This window comes from Alosa sapidissima, chromosome 1, assembly GCF_018492685.1.
Source record: "Alosa sapidissima isolate fAloSap1 chromosome 1, fAloSap1.pri, whole genome shotgun sequence".
NCBI classification, from domain to species: Eukaryota; Metazoa; Chordata; class Actinopteri; order Clupeiformes; family Clupeidae; genus Alosa; species Alosa sapidissima.
The window spans coordinates 11,208,442-11,229,015 of record NC_055957.1 but is presented as its reverse complement, the minus strand read 5'-3'; the positions used below and the strand labels follow the sequence as shown (position 1 = coordinate 11,229,015).

Genomic DNA, 20,574 nt, shown 5'->3' with positions numbered 1-20,574 from the left:
GCAACATTGCTCAATCGGTGCATGCATTGACGATGTCAGAGATATGTCTCCACCTTGTAGGCCTACTGCTTGACAAGTTCAGTTGTGACTTTTTGAGTGTATCTCTGACAGTATTTAGGCGATGTAACAGGAAAGTCAACATAATTGATCTGTTGACTGTTTGCAGGTTATGACATGTCCCCTAGGCAGAAAAGCTGTTGCTCTCAAACACTGTCCACTTAAGCAAGAGTCAGTGTACGGATGAAGGAATGTATTATTTAATATACAGATATGGACGGTTTGGAAAGTGATATCATGCTCCATTTAAAGAGCATTTAGTACTTTAAAAAAAATGCAGCATTTAATTTTGATACATGGTGTGGCTAATGTATTTTGTAGTTTATTTTGACACACTTAAAATTAGGGTATTTGATATTTTATTTTAAACAGTGCTACACTCTGGTGGCATTTTTAAAATCAAGCCCCCTAGATTGTAGTATTGTAGCTGCCTGGCTACTCTAGCCGATGGCTGCAGCAAAACAAGCTACGTAACACAGATTGTTTTCAGGGTTTTTTCTTGTACAGACAGTACTCAGTGACTTCGAGAAACATAGATCTATGTGAAAAATTTGAGTTTTCTTTTAAGGCATCAGGAGGGAGTTTTACCTAACAAACATGCATAGGCCTACTACACAGCTAGTACCAGCTAGCTACCATTACACTCAACACCAACCCATCTACATCCAAGCTGCGCTTGAGGGTGCACACCGCACAGATGCACAACTGAAAAAAAAAAATCTTGACTTTGTTTGGGTGGGCAAGACACAATGCTTGGGTGGGCTTAGCCCACCCTGGCCCCTACCTAGAGCCGACCCTGTTGCTAATGCATGGAGTGGGTGAACAAAAATAAATGTATAAGAAATAAAATGGATAACAGCACCATCTAGAGACTGACAATTCACCCTTAAATGTCTTGCTGCCCTTAAATGCCTCAACTACAACAAAGTTATAGTAAAATGCCATTCTAGCACATTGGGTAAATTTCCTTTGTAGATCATTCTTTGAAGATCACTGTACAATAACAGTTAACTGAAAAGACCATAGTTAGGCGGATTTGATTGATCTTACAGTTAATAGTTTATTTTGTTTAGTTTCAATTCAATTCAATTCAATTCATATTTTCACATCCTATTTCACACAGCAATAACATAATAGTCCCTAGTAAACTCCCATTGAAGGGAGATAGCCTACTGTGTAATTTCTCAAACAGTTACAGAACTGACATTCTGGTGTTATGGTGTGAAAGGCTAGTGTTTATATGCTAAGTGATATTCTAATTGCATCTGTATATGGATTTACAGCAATACAGCAGCGTTTAAGAGCTTTTTAATGACATGCATACACCATATAACTGATGATAAATTAAGCAGAGGCATACTGCAGATTCCTCCTTTCTTCACAAGTTAAAACAAGGACCTGAACACCTCTACATTTAATACAAAGCTGAGGTCTAAGATCAGGGCCAATGTTGTTAAAGTGAGTTTACTTCCAGTAGTGTGTTAAAATAGACTACACATGGTTTTACTAAGATAAATTATGATTAATACCTTGTTAAGTGTTGAGTTTCTAAGAAGCCCCATATGGCAGTAGGTTTGCTGTGTTATTACCTGGAGACAACTATCACCTGTTGCACCACCACTCTGTAGCATTGGTCCCCTAAACAGAGGCAGAGGAAGAGCCTCTGAACCTCAGCAATGTCTGACTATGTGATTACCGTGATGTGTGTCACCTGACGGCACTTAGGTTAAAAAGTTAGTGGAAAAATTATGGGAGACAGACAGACAGAGAAAGGTAGGAATATTTGGTGTCAACACCCCCAACAGACAAAAGGAGTGTGTATTTGAAAGAAAGAGAGAAAGCAAAACAGAGAGAGAGACAGAAAGAAAGAGAGAGACAGAGCGCGGGGGTGCTGGCTGAGTTCTGTTGGTTGGCGGGAGCTGAGAGTAGGCCAGCTGGTGTGGCAGCTTGGCCGTCTGCGTGGCCGTCTCTCAGTGGAGGAGCTCCATCAGCAGACGCTTGAAGTCGCCGCCGCAGTCAGAGCTCAGCGCATCCTTCAGAGTCACATCATACTTCTCCAGGTACATGTCTTTGATGGTCTCCAGATCAATCTGCCGGGCAATCAGGTAAAACAAGCCAACCAACAAATTAACAATTTGGGAAAGGGAAAGTTTATCACCAGTGACATAAAGCTGTACTTACTTGCGTATTTTATGTTATAGCTATGGACGCATACTATGGCTCGTTTGAAAGGTGAGACTTTAAGCTCTCAGTAGGTACAAACCGTTTATTTCTACATGCCTCTGTTCCTGAGAAATCCCAAGCTAAACAGTGGCTAGTTTTCATCAAAATCCCTGTTTTTTTTTTCTAGGAATGGAGATAGCGTTGTGTTGCCTGCAAAGTTTCCGGGAAGTGACCTAGCACGACCTGGCGAGACTGCCGCCTAGTGATAAACCCAATAAAATAAATGGCCTGGTTTTGACCTGACATGCATGCGTCACTGATTCGACCCAAAGCGGCAACCATCAAAAGCCTAGTTATGATAAAATGTCCAGATAAAATGTCCAAATTGTGCGTTTTCATGAGTTTTAGATCGTTATCTATTTCAGTTCAATTCATCATAGAGTTCCCAAAATCGCACATAAGGTGTGTTAGAGTGTCTATTTTTGTAATTTAAAAAAGCAAAAACTCAATATTGCGTTTTTGGCACTCTATGCATGGGAACAAAAAACGCAATATTGTGTTTTTGGCACACAAAGTGTTAAAGGATAATTCTGGGAATTTAGCCCTTTGAATCCCTTTTCTTGTTTGTTTTGGATGGAGTGGTGAACACCGAAGTTTTGATGATGGTTCCTTTCTCGACTTTCTGACTCGTTTTGAATTGCCTCTGACTGTTTCAGAATGGCTGGCTATGGGCATGCACAAACATGTCCTTAAAACAACCCTTAACGTTCGTTTTCAAAACTGTGCAACTCACCGAGTGGTTAGTGGTGTTCGCGACCGCTCGGTTATCAGTACTCATTCTGTCTTATCGGCTGCCTTTGACACAGTGAATCACCGCATCCTTCTCTCTACACTCTCAAACGTGGGAATTTTTGAACTCTACAACATACGGAAAATCAGGACTTACTTGACTCAAGATGCTACTCAACTCCTGGTACAGGCAATAGTCATCTCGCAACTTGTCTACTGTTATGCCCTCCTGATCGGTCTCCAGCCTGCGCAGCGTGCCTGGTCTACAACCAACCCAAAAGGCCACGTTACCCCGCTGCTCATCCAGCTACAATGTCTACCTATGGCCGCCCGCATCAAATTCAAGTCTCTAATGCTTGCCTACAAAGTAGTCTCTGGTTCTGCTCCCACCTACTTGAATGCCCTCATACAGGCATATGCTACCTCCCGACCGCTGTGCTCCTCAGACGAACAACGTCTAGCTCTGCCACCGGTACGCTCAGGCCAATCCAAACTTCTTTCCTCTGTTGTTCCTCGTTGGTGGAATGCGTTACCAGTTCCTACTAGAGCAGGGACATCCCTCTCCATCTTCAAAAAACTCCTGAAGACCAAGCTCTTCAGACAACATCTCCTCTCGTAGCACTACCTACAACTAGTCTTGCTGATCCTAGCACTTACCACTTGACTAGAACTGACACTTGACTGTTTAAAAACAGCACTTACTGATGCACTTATTCTTATTGTACTCCACCTTTTTAAACTGTAGAATTGTTGAGAGAATTGCTTTAAAAACTGTTTAACATGTTGTTAGTCGCTTTGGCTAAAAATGCGTTACCCACATGTAATGTAATGTAATGTAATGAGTGATTGATTGATTGATGATTGAAAGTCTTTTTTGTAATCTGCTTCTCCAAGCAGTGTCGAACATGAACTCATACACATGAGACGAGTTAAGTTGCGAAAGACTCAAGCGTGAAAGCCCCCTCACACATGGAAGCACTCCATAGCCCTGTGACTGCCAGGACTAGGGTTGCTGGTGGATATGCATCAGCCAGGTCGCCTGCAGCACAGACGCTCTGCAGGACAGCTCTGCCGTACCTCGGAGCGGCCCACGATGATGCGGATGAGTGTGTCCTCGTCAGTACCAGCTCCTTTCATGGCACTGTTCAGCTGGCGAGCGAAGTACAACTGGGGGTTTTTGGCACAGCGCACTGACAACAGCATAGAAAGATTTATTATTGATGAGTGGTGTGTTGTCTGGGTCCAAGTTGTTTTGTCATGAAATAAAAAAAACTCAATAAACTGTACTTTCAGAGTGGTCAGTTTTACAGATATCTAATAAACCATTTTTGCCATTAGACTCTATTATTTTATGCCATACTCATCCTATTTATATGGTGTATTCTAACATACACATTAGTATGAAAATTCACTAATAAAAAACTTTTACCTTTTTGTATCAAAACATGGCTGTGTACAACAGATATTTAATAAGGCTCACTTGGGTCTTTCTGGTTGAACATTAATGATCTCCCTGCTGAAAAAAACAGCCCGACCAGTTCAAGATGGATTGCTGGCTGACCAGCTTGTTAATCAGCTTGTTTGACCATCAATGATGGTATACTGTAGTAGTATATATACTCTTTAATCCCGTGAGGGAAATTTGGTCTCTGCATTTATCCCAATCCGTGAATTAGTGAAGCACACAGTGAACACACAGTGAGGTGAAGCACACACTAATCCCGGCGCAGTGAGCTGCCTGCTACAACAGCGGCGCTCGGGGAGCAGTGAGGGGTTAGGTGCCTTGCTCAAGGGCACTTCAGCCGCTTCGGGGTTCGAACCGGCAACCCTCCGGTTACAAGTACGAAGCGCTAACCAGTAGGCCACGGCTGCCCCTGTGGTTGACTAGCTAGACAATGTTTTCGCAAAACTCTTGCGAAAACATACCTTCAGCTGGTTTATCCAGCTTACGATGGTAATCCATCTGTTTTTGCTTGTCGTGCCACCTCAAGCTGGTCATTTTAGCTGGTGTTACTGGTCTTACATTGCTGGTTTCTAGCGTTTTTTTTCAGCAGGGCTGTAAGTAGGGCATCTACCAAGAGACATTACAGAGCCTTCAGAGGGACTCACCCAGAGTGATATAGCAGTCCTTTAACGTCCCAGTGGCCTCACTCTCTATGGAGTCCAGGATGTCAGTGCCACAGAGCTAGACCGACACATAGAAACACCAAGGCTAAACATCTGATCACATCAAGCCAATAAAGAATGCCAAAATAGTGCATTCGAATTTGGAACATTGTTCTCTTTTTTTGAAAGAGGCTTTCCTAGTCTACTGTGTAATACCTGTTTGCAATATTTAGTTTCCTGTTCAGTTTTAAGTGGCACAAGAGAGACTGATGGTGTGATTTTGTTTAGGCTATGAAAAGTCCTTTGGGACATCATGAACTGTCTGTGAACCTACTGATGCATAGGACTTGAATGTGGCTTGGAGTTGCAGGTGGTTCCTGTGTGTGAGGATGTGGGTGAAGGTGGACTCATCTGTCCCAAACCGGCCCTCTCCAGCCTTGAGGGGGGAGAAAGAGAGAAAACAAAGAGAGAGAGCGAGAGAGAGAGAGAGAGAGAGAGAGAGAGAGAGAGAGAGAGAGAGAGAGAGAGAGAGAGAGAGAGAGAGAGAGAGAGAGAGATTCAGATAATGATGTTCTAGAGGAAAACAAATCTCCAAGAGGTTGTTTAGGTGAATCTGGCAAATAGGACTTGGATTGAATTTGTAACACAAGCCTGCAGGAAATCAAAAGACAAGACTTTGGAGACGTTAGGCCCATTTTGTGCCTGTATGTTGTTTTAAAAATGTTAACTTGCACAAACTGTAATTAGTAAACATTACTATTACTAAGACAGTAATCATACCTCAATTAATTCTGCTGCATCTTGTTCAGCTAAGCCCTCATCCACCTCATAGTTTTCATCCCGGTTGGCCTGGCGGTGAAGAGAAAAGATTAACAACCTTAATAAACACAGATCGGTGTTCATCAGCTGCCACCACAACAGAAAAGAAGGTAGCTGAAATGGATACCCATTGATACATCACTACTGATAATTTTCTAGTCAGGAATTTATCTAATAGAAATGGCATCATAGGTTGACAGATTTCTCCAGGACACCTGTACCTACTGAAGGAGCTTATGTTCAGGCAGCAGAAATAATGCTTCATAATAATCATAGTGGGAAACATAGGGCAGGACATGACTCACACATCTTTCAAAGACGGAGGAAACAGGATGGGTGTGAAAGCTGGGCAAAAATGACCCAGACTCTGCCAGAACATTTATCACCTACAAATACCCACTCTGGAGAGCAGTGGACCACAATACACTTTACTAATAACTCCACACATGTGCTGAATAGAAATAAAGGAATATAAAACTCTTTATACGTTTACCTGAAGGAGAGAGGTCAGCAGGTTCCTCACATCTCCACTCGTGTCCTCCTCAATGTCAGAACCCAAGTCACGCTCGTTTACTGGTTTAGGGGATTTAGAGAAGCAGAGACATATGAATGGGATAAATTATTTAGAATAAATTCAGAGACCATAACTATTACTGTACTATCAACTCCTTACACATACCTTGGGCGTAGGCCTCTTTCAGGTTTATGATATCCTATTTTAAAAGGGATAAGAGTAATATCATTATTAAGACACTGCAATATTGCAAGGCTACAATGTTGTAGAATTGATCAAAATTGTTCAATTTGTCAACGCTTTCAGTGTCATACATCTATGTTCTTCCATGTCAGTGTCATGAGTGCACATGAATTCTCATTATTCTCTTATGATGCTATTTATATACTGTAAGCGTATCACCAAGAAGTTTAATAGCCTCACATAATTTCACAGTGTAAAATACATTTTTTTTTTTTACATGACACGGCTGCTGCTTTCTCAGTGTCCAATTTAGTACAGCCTTCTAAATAATTCTAATTTCCATGGAAACATGAATTCCGTCAAACTCTCTGCCCATGCACTAAGAAAGCCTTTACTTATGTTATAATGAATTGTTTGAAGGAGAATTGAGAGGAGTTGTTTCTACTGAATCTGCATGCTGTTGTTGAAGGTGGCTGTGATGCTGTTGACCTGGTTGCTGCTGGTGCACAGGATCTCCACCAGCACGTCCTCGTCAGTGCCCGCCCCCTTCATGGCCTTGCGGAGCTCCTTGGCGGCGTAGACAGGCGGAGGGTCCAGCATGGCAATGATGGCTTTTTCAAAGCTGCCTGTCAGCTCGCTCTTCAGAACCTCCTCCAGCTCCTGAGGGGAAGGCACACAGTGGGCACAAAGGTTCTTTTGGAAGCTGCTGAGCAACATCCCTTCTCAACAACAGTGGATGGAGCCCTTCATCCTACAGCTTTATGTTGATATAATATGACACTGAATCATTCTTCAAGACTATCTGTTTGAATCTTGTATACTCCTGTGCACGATCACATAGGTTATCAGTCATCAAACACTATAGGCCTAATGTGCATATTTCCAAAATGATGACAAAAATTTAGTTTAGTTATAGTGCTGAGCAGTTACTTGGAAGTTTTCTGTCAGTTTTTTCAGACATAGGCAGGGATGTAGTGGAGGCTAAACGCAAGTAAATGCAGTTTACCCACCTCTGAAATTTCAGAAGTAGAGTTTATCCACCTCTTATTAGAGTTTATCCACCTCTCAAAAGAGTTTATTCACCAATTGCAACTTTTAACAGTCAAAAATCACACTGTATTATCCACTTTCACAATATGCACATTCAACAACACTCCAGGAACCATTTAATACCACTGGTATTATTATTGGACAATAACCTCCACCATCATCAAACATGTTCTGAATGCCTTTTTTAAAAATCCAATACCGCATGCCACAGTCCACCTCACCGAGATCCCAGAATTCATAGCAGAAATAACACCATGCTTACGTCGTCATATTTTTCAAAATAGGCTTGCTTGATTTCCAACCTCTGGGCAGCAGAGCGGTTGGCTAAAATTGAAATGATGGCCTCTTCATCTGTCCCTGTGAAGTGACCAGGACATTGTTACAGTATCAAGGAGACGGATTCCATGACGGGAATGTCAGTCACTTATATGCATAAATGCAAAGAGAGCATAGTGTTTTTTTCTCTCAGGACATATAGCTTACAATAGCCTACCTTGGCAATTGGCATCATTAAATGTGTGACGTGTTTTGATACATAAATGAATACATTCATATGTTTGAGTATAAGAACATGAAACTCCATACTACCTTTTACAAATTGTTGACATATCCTGCTGGAATACAAACTTACCCAGGCCTTTGCATGCTTTGCGTATGGCTTTGATATCAGACATCACATCAAAGTCTGCATAAGGAACAACGGTGGGCTGAAATAAAAGATCACCCAATAGGCCTACTAAATATTTACATAATATTTCAGAATGGTACTTCATTCAAACATTTTCTTGGACAGATTACGTCCTCCTAATTCCTCTCTACACGGTCCCTTCGGCCTCTGCTGCTGAAACACAGCAGTCAGTCAGTCAAGAAGGGGTGCACTGGTGCAGTCATGTTAGCTGAGTCAAAGATTGTTAAGGCTCCGCCTTAACGATCTTTGGCTGAGTCATGGGATGCTGGTGTGCTGGCTAGAATAGCGTCCGCGCTCTTCCGCCTCGCCCACCGCCATTCCATTCCTGACTGTATGACTTTATTGATCACAGTCGGGTTATATATAAATTCCCCAAGCAGTGGGTGGATCCGAGAGCCTCATGCGGCACAATCCAAATTGTTAAGAAATATCATCGCATAGACATAAGAAAGCGTGAAGGCCAATCGTCTTTTAGAGCAAAAACTAAAGCTTAAGCAGTTAAAACTTTGACAGCACAGTATTTCACATTAAAAATGTGAGGCGAGCCTTTATGCCCATTTAAGCCCTTTATATGGCAGACTATTCATTGTCATCAGCACAACATATCGTATGAAGTTTAGAGTCTATTTCTCTCAAAGTCTCTCCCACTTAAGTCGGACATAGTTTTCTACGATAAAATGCTATAGTGAGTATATCCACCACTCACTTGAACGTTTCCCATTTTCAACTGCGTTGTCAGGAAGTCCGAAGTCCGTGTCCGTGTGATGTCCGTGATGTCTTGTTGACTCCCAGTTCCTTACAGGCCCGTTGTTGTTGCACCCCGGCTACTCCTTTCCTCCACCACCGCATCCCTGACGTCATGCAAGCTAATTAGAGGTGGAGACGAAGTTGCAGGAAACACCCCACTGTATACCACAGAATGGGTATGTGCTCCAACATTTCTTCACAATGTCTTCACGCTCGACTATTTACAAACAACATATATATATTTTAATACTTGAATTACCTTTCAGTGATTTCACTTTATAACCACATATATAGGCTATCAAGTAGCCTAATTTTAGTTATTATCAACAATATGGGAATTATATGGGCTTGATATAAAATAGCATAGACCATGCCTATTCAGTGTTTTCATGGATACCTTATATGTTGGTGTGGAGAGGGCACAGCCTAATTTGCATAGTCAGGTATTTGCATGCTCAGGTGTAAATTTGTTTGGCAGTGTTTTTAGATCTGCTGAACATCATTTTACTGCACAGAAATTCTGTCAATATGCAGCTAAAAGTCGCTGGTGTTTACTTAATATAAAGAGGGCAAGATCTCATGAGATGCTATGCATGCCATTTTTAAGACATCTTATTTTAAAAATGTTTTTTTTTATCCATTAGCATTTTCTACAGCATCTGTGTCATGTCTTGCATGGGCTGTGTATGTTGTACTGTCTGTACTGGCTGTTCTGTCTGTCTGTGCTGTATGAGCCTAAGCACTATTCCAAATTCCAGGTGACGTTCCATCGTACTGGCAATAAAGCATTGACTTGACTTGACATTGCGTAGCATGTGGATTCTCCATGGTGCACAGCACTTACTGTAGTAAGTTAAAAATAAGCTTGTCAAATTTGCATTTGATTGCACTAACATCAAACAGTTTTCAGTCTAACAATGATATGCCATGCAAGCTATGGAATAAGTAACTTGTAAATCAGCAACAACCACCTATAATGAAATACAACCCCCTTTTGGAAAGAAATTGATCAGTATGTGCAAACAGTCTAAATCAAAATCATGAACTGCACAACTGTGAAGTGGCCTTGGTACTGGAGCTGAAACAAATGGACATTGTCATTTGAGCTCAAACAAAACAGCAACCCACATGTTCTCTGTGTATTGACAGCTGACCAGGCACTGACCAGCATACGCATTCAGAATGGAATGCTTTTGATTCTTCTCAAAACTTTCATTCATTTTAATATGCAGGATGAGAATTAGGGTCTGAGAGACAGGACATGAAATGGCTTGTGGTCCATGTCCTGAGATATTTACAAAAAATTCTGCACTGGACTTAATTGGTATCAGGCCCATCTTACTTTTTGAAATTACAATTGAATTTTCCCCACTCAATCCATACACTGTCATAAGAAAAATGTCTTTGAAAGGTTTGAAAGTTTAAACATTTATAATAATACATTTTGCTGGATCTTGTACATACAGTACACTATGGATACGCATGTCATGATAACAATGTCCTCAGGGAGGCAATGTTGTCTAGATGTACTTGAGATATAGGGAGGTTGTGTGGGCTGGGCATAACAGAATCATTAATGCATTTGCAATGTGCATGGCACATCTCATATCCCACTGTTGTTTACTTGGCATATCAGTAGGTGAACCGGCCCTAAAGATTGATGATTACGGCTAAATATGTGGTGAGCATCTGGTTTATTAAGCTTTCTGAAGAGGTCAGAATGATGTTGTTGAGGGATTTGCAAGGTATGCCATATGGAGTGTACCGCTGAGTGTGATAGAGATCCTACTGTTACCTTTAAAAAAAGAAACTCCAGGTGGGCAGTGTGTTACTTAGCGATAGATTCTTATTGTGGATCAAATTTAGGAAGAGATGGGTTAAATTCTGAGATCAACTACTAAAAGCCTGTAGGAACAATGTCTTGAAATAAAAAGAAAAATTATTTCAACAAATAAGCTAATCAATATTTGGATTCTGACAGTGCTACTAATATCATACAAGCTGATTTATCTAATGTCTCATTGTAAGCTCATTTGGTGTGCTGCTATAGGAATGTTTAGTATGGTACCCTGATGATAAGCCTCAACAGGAGGGTATTGCCTTTTATTAAACTTAAATTAACAGCCCCATGTATCACCTAATCATGTACATACAATGCAGAACACTGTAAACAAAACATTAAGGAAGACTATTAAGGATACAATTAACAGACTAAGTGAAATGAAAAGTGTTCTAAAATCTGGGTTCTAAATTTCATAGAAATGTTTATTCCATGGAACACAGGGGTATTTATACAGTAGGCATGCTATCACAGTTGAACACAATATAAATCTACAATGTAAACACCCCCATCCATGTGGATGCAACAACTTGTCACTGGACATCAGTACAAGCACAAAATACAGTGGATTAGGCAGGTATAGTTTCCATTGGATGATCCTTTGAAAATCTTTTGCGGGAGTCTGAAGTGGTCAGTGAAGAAACATGTGCTGTCATGCAGAAGCCACTGGAGCACTGTACCTTTGAAATACATCCCCTTCAGTCAACATCACTGGTTATGTTTGATAAGAGTAGCTCTACATTATACCACGGCACCAGTCGAGTGAAGACAGCAATGCAAGAAAACAAGAGATTAATAAATAAATATAATTGATATAAACGGAACAGCATCTGTGTGTCTGATTATCCATGCAATGCCCATTTGCCATACTTTGAGTATATCTATGATGAGACCCAAACCTACTGCACAAAACTGGTTTCTTCACAGACATGCATACAAACTTTCTTGTTTTGACACCAAAAAAAAACCCTCCATTTTTGGTTTTTAACAAAAATGAGTCTATATCTTTGGTACAAAATGAAGAAAGTGGTGAATTTAAGTAGCCAATGAACGACCTATCAGAATGGATAACATTTGACTGTTTGCAGTATGTGACAAATGCAGACAAAGATTTGTTATAGCTTTTGAGTTTGATGTTGGAGGGAAGTTAAAATCGGAAAATGGAATTTTAAATTGACTCTGCATGTGATAAATTGGTGCCTCCAGTGTAAATTGTGTGTGTGAATATATGTGTGTGATATTCACACTTTAAATCCCAAAATGTATAATGAAGAAACTGTATGATATGCCAAGAGTTTCATTTTAATTGGCCTGGTAAAGAGGCCTCTCGACGCAGCAATTTGTAATGCTTAGTCCAAAAGGGCACTGGCTGAATAGTAAACAACTCACACTGTCACTATAATACCTTTTAAGAACCCGCTTCCTTAACGTCTTCCCTAATTATCGCGATGAGCCCAACATCCCAGCCACTGTTTACCCATGGCAGATCTGAGCATTGTGTTCCTACACCCATGCATTTGTGCTGTCAGTTAGAAAATCATTAAGAACAAAAGCCAGATGACCAACCAAACACAGTACAAGTGATGAATTAAACATTCACTCTGTACACAGCAGATAAAGTGACTCGGAGTTCCATAATTGCACTAAGAACAACGTTGTCTATTATAGTTTAACAAATACTTGAAAACAATCTGGAATGCTTGCAAGGGACACAACAGAATTGACAAGGCAATTTTGAGAGACTGTTTGTCCATTTTTCAAGGTCACCTTCTGGATTCATTACATCCAAAGTTCAGGTTGGGAGAGCTGGGAGGAGGAAACAGCTCCGAAGTGTACAATCAAGTATCATGCGCTTGTTTGCCTGCCGCTGCTGTCCTAAAAGTCCCATGGACAGACGTCTTCCATGTTGACGCTCTTGAGTGGCCCTGCCGGTTTAGGATGTGAAGGTTTGTCCCTTGCTGTGGAGGGGCTGGGACTGGTACTGGTACCATCCCTGGTAATACCGTCAGGCACAGTCCCTGCCCCCCACGGACACGCCTCGGCTCTCTTACTCTCCGTTAGCCCTGCTTCCCGCGTGGAGCTCCGTCGTCTACCGCTCGACGTCATGGCAGCCTGGCCGCTGTCGGACGACTGGCTGACCCGCCGCCTCTCGGAGCCTTTGCTGGACGAGCTCCTCCTCTCCCTGCCTTTGGACTGCCGTCTCTCATCGTCCTTATCCTTGCTCTTGGACGAGCAGGAGCCTTTTCTTTTGGAGTGCGAGTCCTTGGGCTTGGCGTGGTAGGTGGGGCTCACCGCTCTGTCCTGCTTGGGGGACGGCGGAGCGTCGTAATCCCACGGGCAGATCTCCACCATCAGGGTGGGCGGCTGCAGCAGGCTGCCCGTGGACTTGGAGTGGTCCGAGTGCAGGACCTTGGGCTTGCCGTCGGTGGGCGTCACGCTCTTCTTCCGGCCGGTCCTGTCCGGAGACAGTCCGGCGCTCTCCCTCGGCTCGTCCGCGTCCCACGGACAGGCCTCGTGATTCGGGGCGAGGTTGAGAGGCGATCGAGGTTTCCGGGGCATCTCATCTCGATCCCCTCCTTTATCTCTGGAGCGGCGCCGATTGGAGGGCGACTGCCCTGTGCCTTTCTGCCTCTGCTGGGACCGGCTGCTCTTGGAGCCCCCCCCGTGGACAGCAGTGGCCTCGCACGAGGCGATGGACACGTGCTTCTGGGCTTTCCCCTCAGACGGGGTGGGAAGGTCCTCCACCTCCCAGGGGCAGACCTCGGACAGGTCGTACAGCTCCTTGCTCCTGCCGTGCTCGGAGCAGATGGACGGTTGGCTGCCACTCACCTGCTGTTTCATGATGCCCATCTTGCTGGGCGTCTTGCTGTACTCCACCGACTGGCTGATGATCATCTTTGGGTAGCACTCGGGGGACTCGTCCACCTCCGACAGCCTGCCGTCCCGGGCTTTCTGACCCTTCTTACTGGCGTCCTCCACGCTGTGGGTCTTCCCCGTGAGACCCAGGGTCCGCTCCCTGGCGCTGGCAATGACACTCAAGGATTTCTGCATGATGCTCGTTCTGAGGTGAATGGGCTTCTTGTCGGCCGTTAGGTTGTGGGCGCTGACTGACTTGCACACTAGCGGCACGGACTCGGCCGATTCGGCCGGCTCAACTTTTGGTGGCTCGGATGCCTTCTTTGCCTTCCTGCCCATCAGCGTGTCCAGCAGGGACCCTTCGGTGGTCGATCCCTCCAGCTTCTCAGGTGTGGTGCTCGCACTGGGGTCTCCATTCTGGTCACAGACGTGGTCGTAACTGTGCGACCTCTTCACGGAGAACATCTTGTTCTTCAGGGAGTCCTCCCTGGACCGGGCGTCCAGGTGGTTCCTCCGCAGCGTGCTTCGGTTACTCCCGTGCTCGCTGCCGTCCCGGTCCTCGCGGCTGCACTGCCGGCTCATTGTCTCCGGGATCTCGGTAATGCGGCGCATTAGGGAGCGGCCAAGGCCCTTCTTGGAGCTGCGCTTCTTCTGCAGGTGAGGGTTGTTGGCCAGCATCTTCTTACTTTTGTAGATCTCCAGTTGGGTGTAGAGTTTCTTCAACTCCTCCTGGGACAGAAGAAAAATGGTAAGAAAAAGGACTTGGAGTTAATTAGGCCACATTAAATAAGAAGGATCAGGAGACAGCTATATCTAAACAGGCAAAGCTAGTCTGTGTGTGTGTGTGTGTGTGTGCTTCTCCCCTTTTTCAATTTTCTATTTCAGAGCCTGAATAGTGTTATAGCATGTTACAGTAAGTTTTTTTTAAGTGATCATGCTCATTACATTAATCAGCAGTATCCAGTAAAATGTAAGGAAATGTTCATGCTATTGTTTTTATTGCTCTTCGAGTCATACCAAGTTTCCTGAATAGTAAGTGGAGCTCACCCGTATGTCCTCTGGGTCCAAACTGTGCTCACTCCACGCCGAGGTGATGCTGCTGTTTAAGTAGGAGCCAGAGCGCCCCATGTCCAGCTCATCCTCATAGGCCTCAGTGGCAATGTCATCTCTAGTGTGTGTCTCTGAGGAGAAGAACTGCAGGAGAAACAACAGCACCAACGTGACTCGCACTCCTCTGTCCTCTGTTAACGTTGGAAAGTCTCACACACACTGTCGAATGTAGCTGAGTCATTTTCATGCATATAGTACTAGGGCTTACAATGAATATACTGGATGAATATACTGAGCGGCCACTAAGATAAAAGTGTTGCTGGATTGAAGTTGGTCATGAGCCAGTATTAATGGAGGTTACCTTTGGGATAAACATCAGGCCCAGTGTCACGGTGACGGTCAGGTGTGTGTGGACAAAGAACAACGTCAGCATCCAGTCAGGGTGGAGATCGGAGGCCAGGGAGAACCTACGGATGGATACAAATATATTTGAGGGAAATTGTGTGTGTGTGTCCTCCTGTGTGTGTGTGTGTGTTTGTGTGTTTCTTCATGTGGACATAAATAAATGGTTAAATGTGTGTGTGTGCGTGTGTGTACGCACATACATATACATATATGTGTGCCCTCCCATGTGTGTGTGTGTGTGTGTGTGTGTGTGTGTGTGTGTGTGTGTGTGTGTACGCACGTACATATATGTGTGCCCTCCCATGTGTGTGTGTGTGTGCATGTGTGTGTGTGTGTGTGCATGTGTGTGTGTGTGTGTGTGCATGTGTGTGTGTGTGTGTGTGTGTGTGTACGCACATACATACATGTGTGCCCTCCCATGTGTGTGTGTGCATGTGTGTGTGTGTGTGTGCATGTGTGTGTGTGCATGTGTGTGTGTGTGTGTACATGTGTGTGTGTGTGTGTACGCACATACATATATGTGTGCCCTCCCATGTGTGTGTGTGTGTGTGCATGTGTGTGTGTGTGTGTGCATGTGTGTGTGTGCATGTGTGTGTGTGTGTGTGCATGTGTGTGTGTGTGTGTACGCACATACATATATGTGTGCCCTCCCATGTGTGTGTGTGTGTGTGTGCATGTGTGTGTGTGTGTGTGCATGTGTGTGTGTGTGTGTGCATGTGTGTGTGTGTGTGTGTGTGCATGTGTGTGTGTGTGTGTGCATGTGTGTGTGTGTGTGTGTGCGTACTCAAAGTGTACATAAGTCTGGGACACCCCTCAAAAACGAAGGGAGTTAATCGAGGGAACCCCCCATAAGCCCCCCCCCCCCCCCCCCCCCCCAACCCTGCCGATTAAACAAAAAGAACAGCGTGGATCAGCACATCGTGCCTTCCGCTCACACTGACATCTCTCTCTACACGGCCCAGCCAGAGACCTCCAGCTGCATGCAAATCACTCACCCTCACAATCACACAATGCCCACTGCCACGTCCCCTGAAAGGCTAACTATGGCCTGGCGCAAACAAAAGGAGCCGGACGAAATGTGAGAGAGGGAGGCCCGGCCACCAGGCCAACAAACTAGCGAGGACCATTCCGGTGTCCAAGGTGGTCCGTAGGTCGCCGCCGAAGCGCCTCCGTGGTGGCTTGGCATAATTAGATTCCACTTCATTAATCACATTAGTCATTCAAGACGGGACTTTTGGCACATCACTGGGAAGCGGCATCACGACTCGCTCCCAGACACGCGGGGCTGCTTATCTCCCTGCTCCAGCAGCCTGCTGTGCGGCAGCCTCCCGGGCACACAACACAGCCTGAATAGGTGAAAGGATTCTGCAGGAAGCCTCAGTGGCTGGCGCAGCAGAGCTGGGGAATGGATTGTACTGTAATTATTCTGAGCCAAGCCGTGAGTTATTTGTGTGGGGCGCCAGTGCTTTGGAGAACAAAGTGACAATAATAAGAGGAAAATTGCCCGAGGACTGAGGAGAAATCAATACGTGCGTCAATAAGGTCTTCATTTTAAGTGCAAAGGAGGTCTTTGTTATGGGAGGAAATGTCTATTTTTAGTGTTGTGAGAAAAACTAACAGCCATTTGTGGATAGTTTTGGCAAAAAATTTTTTGTTTCATAACAGTTTTCCCAAAGGCATGTATTATACATACCCACTACCTACAACACAAGCACACACACACACACACACACACACACACACACACACACACACACATCTAAGCCTGCAAACATATGGGCCTTAGAGACTTGAACTGGAACGATATGTTTCCTCCGAGCCGTGAGGAGAGTAAAGGACCTCCGGACTAGGGCCAAGCAGAGCAGCCCGGTCCAGCAGAGTTTATTTGAAGCCGTGGCAGATTTATGCACAGGCTGGATACTTCAGACACTTCTTTTGAAGTGCTGTCACAGTGCTGTCTTGCCGACACTTTTCCATGAGAACCATACCCTGAGTGCCCAGAGATGTTTGGTGATTTCGTGCGCTATCATTTTTATTTTTTTATTTAGTGTTTTTTTTCCACAACATGGACAGAAATGGGAACCAAGTCAAAACAAATAGACATGCAGTTGCAGAGCAAAAATTTGCACCTGCTGCCCAGCATCTGTGAGTCTGGGGCTGGCAGTCTTAATAAGCATCGCTTGCGAATGTAATTATTCATTTGAGAGCTGATGTCAGTTGGGGGTGCAGTAGGGAAATCATGTCATATTTTGCAACACCAGCCCGTTTCATGTTTTTAACTACATCTACAGGCATGGCAGCTTGTAGAGCCGTATACAGACATGAACAATAACTGGGATTTTCTTGTATAAACTGTCTGTCAATGCAGATATCTTAAGAATTTGAGGGGCAGCTGTGGCCTACTGGTTAGGGCTTCGGACTTGTAACCGGAGGGTTGCCGGTTCGAACCCCGACCAGTAGGAACGGCTGAAGAGCCCTTGAGCAAGGCACCCAACACCTCACTGCTCCCCGAGCGCCGCTGTAGCAGGCATCGGGATTAGTGTGTGCTTCACCTCACTGTGTGCTGAATGTGTTTCTTTTTTTCTTTTTTCTTTTTTTTGTCCCACCACCACCCCCCCTCTTTGGAGGACAACTTTATTTTTAATTAAGTAATATATTTTTCAAATGCAAATACAATTTGTCCTACCTCAACCATTTATGTGACCCTGGAATCACATAGCACCACGTGAAGTGAAACATCAAACACATGAAACGCAACAAGGTAACAGATAGACAAGTGAGACGGAGAGACAGACAGACAAACAGACAGACAGACACGCAGACAGACAGTGGGACAGGATGATGACAGAACTGACAGGACGGGACTCAGTTGTTTGTAATTGAGTAGAAAGGTCTGTGAGTGGTCATGATCGGGTTATGGAAAAGGGCTTTGGTAACATGCTATGTTTGGGTGTTGTTAGTGTGTGTCTATATATGTAGAGTGGTGAATGTAGGGGGGAAAGGAGGAAATAAGGTTAAATAAAATAAATAAATTAAGTTTAATCAATTGATTAATTAATCTAACAATCAACCAATCAATCAATCAAACAAACAAACAGATAAATAAAGACAGAGAGGGGGCAAGGAAGAAGGGGGGGGGGCTTGGGGTTATGATTTTGTTGAATTTAAAAATGATAGAAAAGGGGACCAGGTGACAGGTGAAGCTGACATTTGCTTCTCTCTATATGTGCATGATGTTTTTCTATTGTAATATTTTCTTAGCGACAGTTAGAGAGATGAGGGTTTTAAAGTGTTGCGTAATGTGGATTTCAGAAATGTCATTAAGAAGACCGAGTGTTGGAGATGATGGGATTCTGGAGTCCAGGATAGTAGAGAGTGCCTCAGTGATTGTGATCCAAAAAGAGTAGACTGGTTGACAGAGCCACATGGCGTGCAGATAGTCATCTGTGCTACCTAAAGTGCATTGTGAACAAATATCTGTGTTGGTTAAGCCCATTTGGAACATTTTACTTTGAGTGATGTGAGATCTATGAATGACTTTATACTGTATAAGCTGTAGGTTTGTGTTATTGGTCATGGAAAATATGTTATTGCAGATTTGTTCCCAATAATCAGGGTTGGGAGAGAACGCCAAGTAATTTTCTCACTTGGTTATTGGGAGTGTTATTGTTGTTTTAAGGTTTGTGTATATAGCTGGGAGGTACATTTTTTGATGTTATTAATTTTCATAAGTTTTTCTACAAGTTCAGATGGTTGTAATGTGTTGTTGGTGAGGCTTGTTTTATCTTTAATTTTAAGTTTAAGCTGTTAATATTGAAGGAATTGTTCTCTCCCAACCCCATATTTCTGTGTCAGTGTATTGAATGACATGAATTGGTGGTTGTCAAACATGTGGTGAAGATGTGAGATTCCTTTTTGTGCCCATGTGGAGAAGTGGAAAGGTTTATTCTGTAATGTGAACACTGATTTGTGCCAGAGTGGGGTGTACCTGTTTAGTGCTAGTGATGATTTTGTGATTTGGTTTGTTTTCCACCAGGCTGTCAGAGTTGAATTGATGGTAATGCGTTGGCAGAAGTTGGATTTTTTGATTGATTCTGAGTGGAAGGGGAGGTCTGCTATTGTGATATCTGTACATTGGTTTTGTTCTAGTTCCAGCCATGGGTAATTGTGATTTTGTATGTTGATCCATTTAACTAGGTATTGTAACTGATTTGCCAGGAAGTAGTGAACTGTGTTGTTAATGAATTGAGAGTTTTGAACCAATTGTCTGTGGGAGTAGTGGGGATCATAGAGAAGAGGTAGTTAATCTGAGGGAGAGTTTTCATTTTGACAGCGGCTATTCTTCCGATGAGTGTGAGTGGGTGTTTTGACCAACGTTTGAAATCGTCTTCAATTTTCCTGAGGAGAGGAGTATAGTTGAGGCTAAAAAGCTCTGACAGCCTGGGGGAAATATGAATCCATAGGTATTTGATGTTGCCAGTTTGAAAGTGGGGGGAAGTATCCTGAGCTCCAAAATCCCATGCATTATCGGAGAGGGGCAGTACGATTGATTTGTTCCAGTTGATAGTGTCATGTGAAACATGAGAAAATCTATTGATGATATTGAAAGTTTCTTTAAGTGACACCTGTGGGTTCTGTATGTAAAGTAAGAGGTCATCTGCATATGAACTGATTTTGTGTTGTACGTTTGCTGCCTGAATTCCTTTGATTATGCGGTTTTGTCGTATTGCTGCTGCAAGAGATGAAGATGGCAAAGAGGGAAGGCGAGAGAGGGCATCCCTGTCTAGTGCCCTGGTGCAGTGTGAAACTCTGTGAAGTGATTCCGTTAGTGGTGATTGTTGCCCTTGGTGATGTGTATAGTGTTTTAATCCAGTGGATGAATGACTCTCCGAAGCCAAACCTGTGGAGAGTGTTGAATAAAAATGACCAGTTTACCTTATCAAAAGCTTTTTCTGCATCAAGTGAAATGATAATGGTTTTCTGTTGTGATTCTTGTGATATATTGATTCGGTTGAACAGTCTGCGGAGGTTATCTGTGGCCTGTCTATTTTTTATGAAGCCTGTCTGATCTGGATGAATGAGTATAGGAGTGAGTGTTTCTAGATCATTTTCAAGTCAGTGTTTAATAGTGAGAGAAATCGGTAGCTAGAGGGATGAGATGGATCTTTGTTTAGTTTTAACAATAAAGTCATGGCTGCTGTATTCATGTGTGTGGGTATGATGGAAGAGGATTTCATTTCTATAGTTACTCTGTTGAATAGTGGTGCTAATATGTCCCAAAAGTGTCTGTAGAATTCGGCTGGGAGT

The 20,574-nt window shown here is 43.6% G+C and overlaps 2 protein-coding genes across 3 annotated transcripts in view; both read right to left on the bottom strand.

Annotated features, from left to right (window-relative positions):
- Nucleotides 1-1,092: 1,092 nt before the first annotated feature.
- Nucleotides 1,093-9,219, bottom strand: LOC121678854 (annexin A13-like). Its single transcript, XM_042058244.1, has 11 exons — nt 9,076-9,219; nt 8,313-8,388; nt 7,944-8,038; nt 7,121-7,291; nt 6,614-6,647; nt 6,428-6,507; nt 5,896-5,964; nt 5,450-5,551; nt 5,119-5,194; nt 4,087-4,199; nt 1,093-2,147 (listed from the first exon to the last, which is right to left on the bottom strand). The coding sequence occupies exons 1-11, from the start codon at nt 9,088-9,090 to the stop codon at nt 2,028-2,030; spliced, it is 951 nt and encodes a 316-aa protein (XP_041914178.1). The 5' UTR covers nt 9,091-9,219; the 3' UTR covers nt 1,093-2,027.
- Nucleotides 9,220-12,706: 3,487 nt separating this feature from the next.
- Nucleotides 12,707-20,574, bottom strand: part of gpr158b (G protein-coupled receptor 158b) — a 45,038-nt gene continuing 37,170 nt past the window's right edge. For both annotated transcript variants that reach the window (XM_042110430.1, XM_042110438.1), the window contains 3 exons: nt 15,224-15,329; nt 14,860-15,006; nt 12,707-14,541 (listed from right to left, as the gene is read on the bottom strand). In XM_042110430.1, the coding sequence (XP_041966364.1) occupies nt 12,832-14,541; nt 14,860-15,006; nt 15,224-15,329 (1,963 nt within the window). In that variant the 3' untranslated portion in view covers nt 12,707-12,831. The remainder of the gene's footprint in view (nt 14,542-14,859; nt 15,007-15,223; nt 15,330-20,574) is intronic.

What these genes read in the sequence shown, in the direction of transcription:
- LOC121678854 (XM_042058244.1), bottom strand. An exon ending in GAAAGAGGCCTACGCCCAAG is followed by an intron (nt 6,508 to 6,613) that starts GTATGTGTAAGG and finishes CCCCTAAACCAG; the next exon opens with TAAACGAGCGTGACTTGGGT. An exon ending in ATGCAGCAGAATTAATTGAG is followed by an intron (nt 5,552 to 5,895) that starts GTATGATTACTG and finishes TCCCCCCTCAAG; the next exon opens with GCTGGAGAGGGCCGGTTTGG.